This window comes from Calidris pugnax, unplaced genomic scaffold (assembly GCF_001431845.1).
Source record: "Calidris pugnax isolate Ruff unplaced genomic scaffold, ASM143184v1 scaffold133, whole genome shotgun sequence".
Classification (NCBI taxonomy): domain Eukaryota; kingdom Metazoa; phylum Chordata; class Aves; order Charadriiformes; family Scolopacidae; genus Calidris; species Calidris pugnax.
This window is the reverse complement of record NW_015090977.1, coordinates 5,969,718-5,970,454: the sequence shown is the minus strand read 5'-3', so window position 1 is coordinate 5,970,454 and position 737 is coordinate 5,969,718. Positions and strand designations below refer to the sequence as shown.

The window sequence follows — 737 nt, the reverse complement described above, 5'->3', positions numbered from 1 at the left end:
CGCCCGGTCCTTCTGCCCCCCGCCCCGCAGAGCGGGGACCCTCCGCAGCACCGGCCGAAGGGCAGCCCGGTCTGACGGGCACCGGGCACACGGCGGAGGTGACACGCTTTGTCACCCGGAGGGACGCAATCACTTCTGTGTGTGTGTGTGTGTGTCCCAACCCCGTCCCCGTTTCCAGCCTGTGCTTCCCCGGCAGCGCCGCACCTGTCACCCGCAGCCTTTAGACTATTAATTAAGAGCAATAACGCTTCTCCCATCAGCCCACACCAAGTAACCCCCGCCTTTGCCCGGCATCGCTCCTTTCCCATCCACACACCCCCCCTTCCCCCCTCCAAAAAAAACCCCCAAACCAAACATCCACTCCGCCACCGAGCCCAGCCGAACAAAGGCCACCTCCTTTTATTTCCTATCAAATCCAAACTAGACAACAATACCGGAGGGTCCGGGCACCAGCCGCAGCGGCCACGCCGCATCCCCCACCGTTTGCCCGGACACGGCCAAGCGGAGCCCCCGGCGGAGGAGCCCCGCTGCCCCCCCACCCCGCCCCGTGCCCGGGCGGAGCCCGTCCCCGCCGCCGCGGGGAGGGATGCGGGGGAGTGCGCTCACCTGCCACCGTGTACCGGTCCAGGTAGTTGAGCACGTTGCCCACGCTGAGGATACCGGCGGCCGCCACCCGGGCCCGGCCGAGGCTCGGCGCCTTGTGGCGTGCGGCCGGGCGGTCAGGGTGCTTGCCGGCG

At 68.4% G+C, this 737-nt stretch overlaps 1 protein-coding gene across 1 annotated transcript in view; it reads right to left on the bottom strand.

Moving 5' to 3' along the window:
- Positions 1-737, bottom strand: part of LOC106894400 (protein spinster homolog 2-like) — a 174,816-nt gene that overhangs the window by 173,822 nt on the left and 257 nt on the right. The window contains exon 2 of the mRNA XM_014953033.1: positions 614-727. Coding sequence (XP_014808519.1) covers positions 614-727 — 114 coding nt within the window. The remainder of the gene's footprint in view (positions 1-613; positions 728-737) is intronic.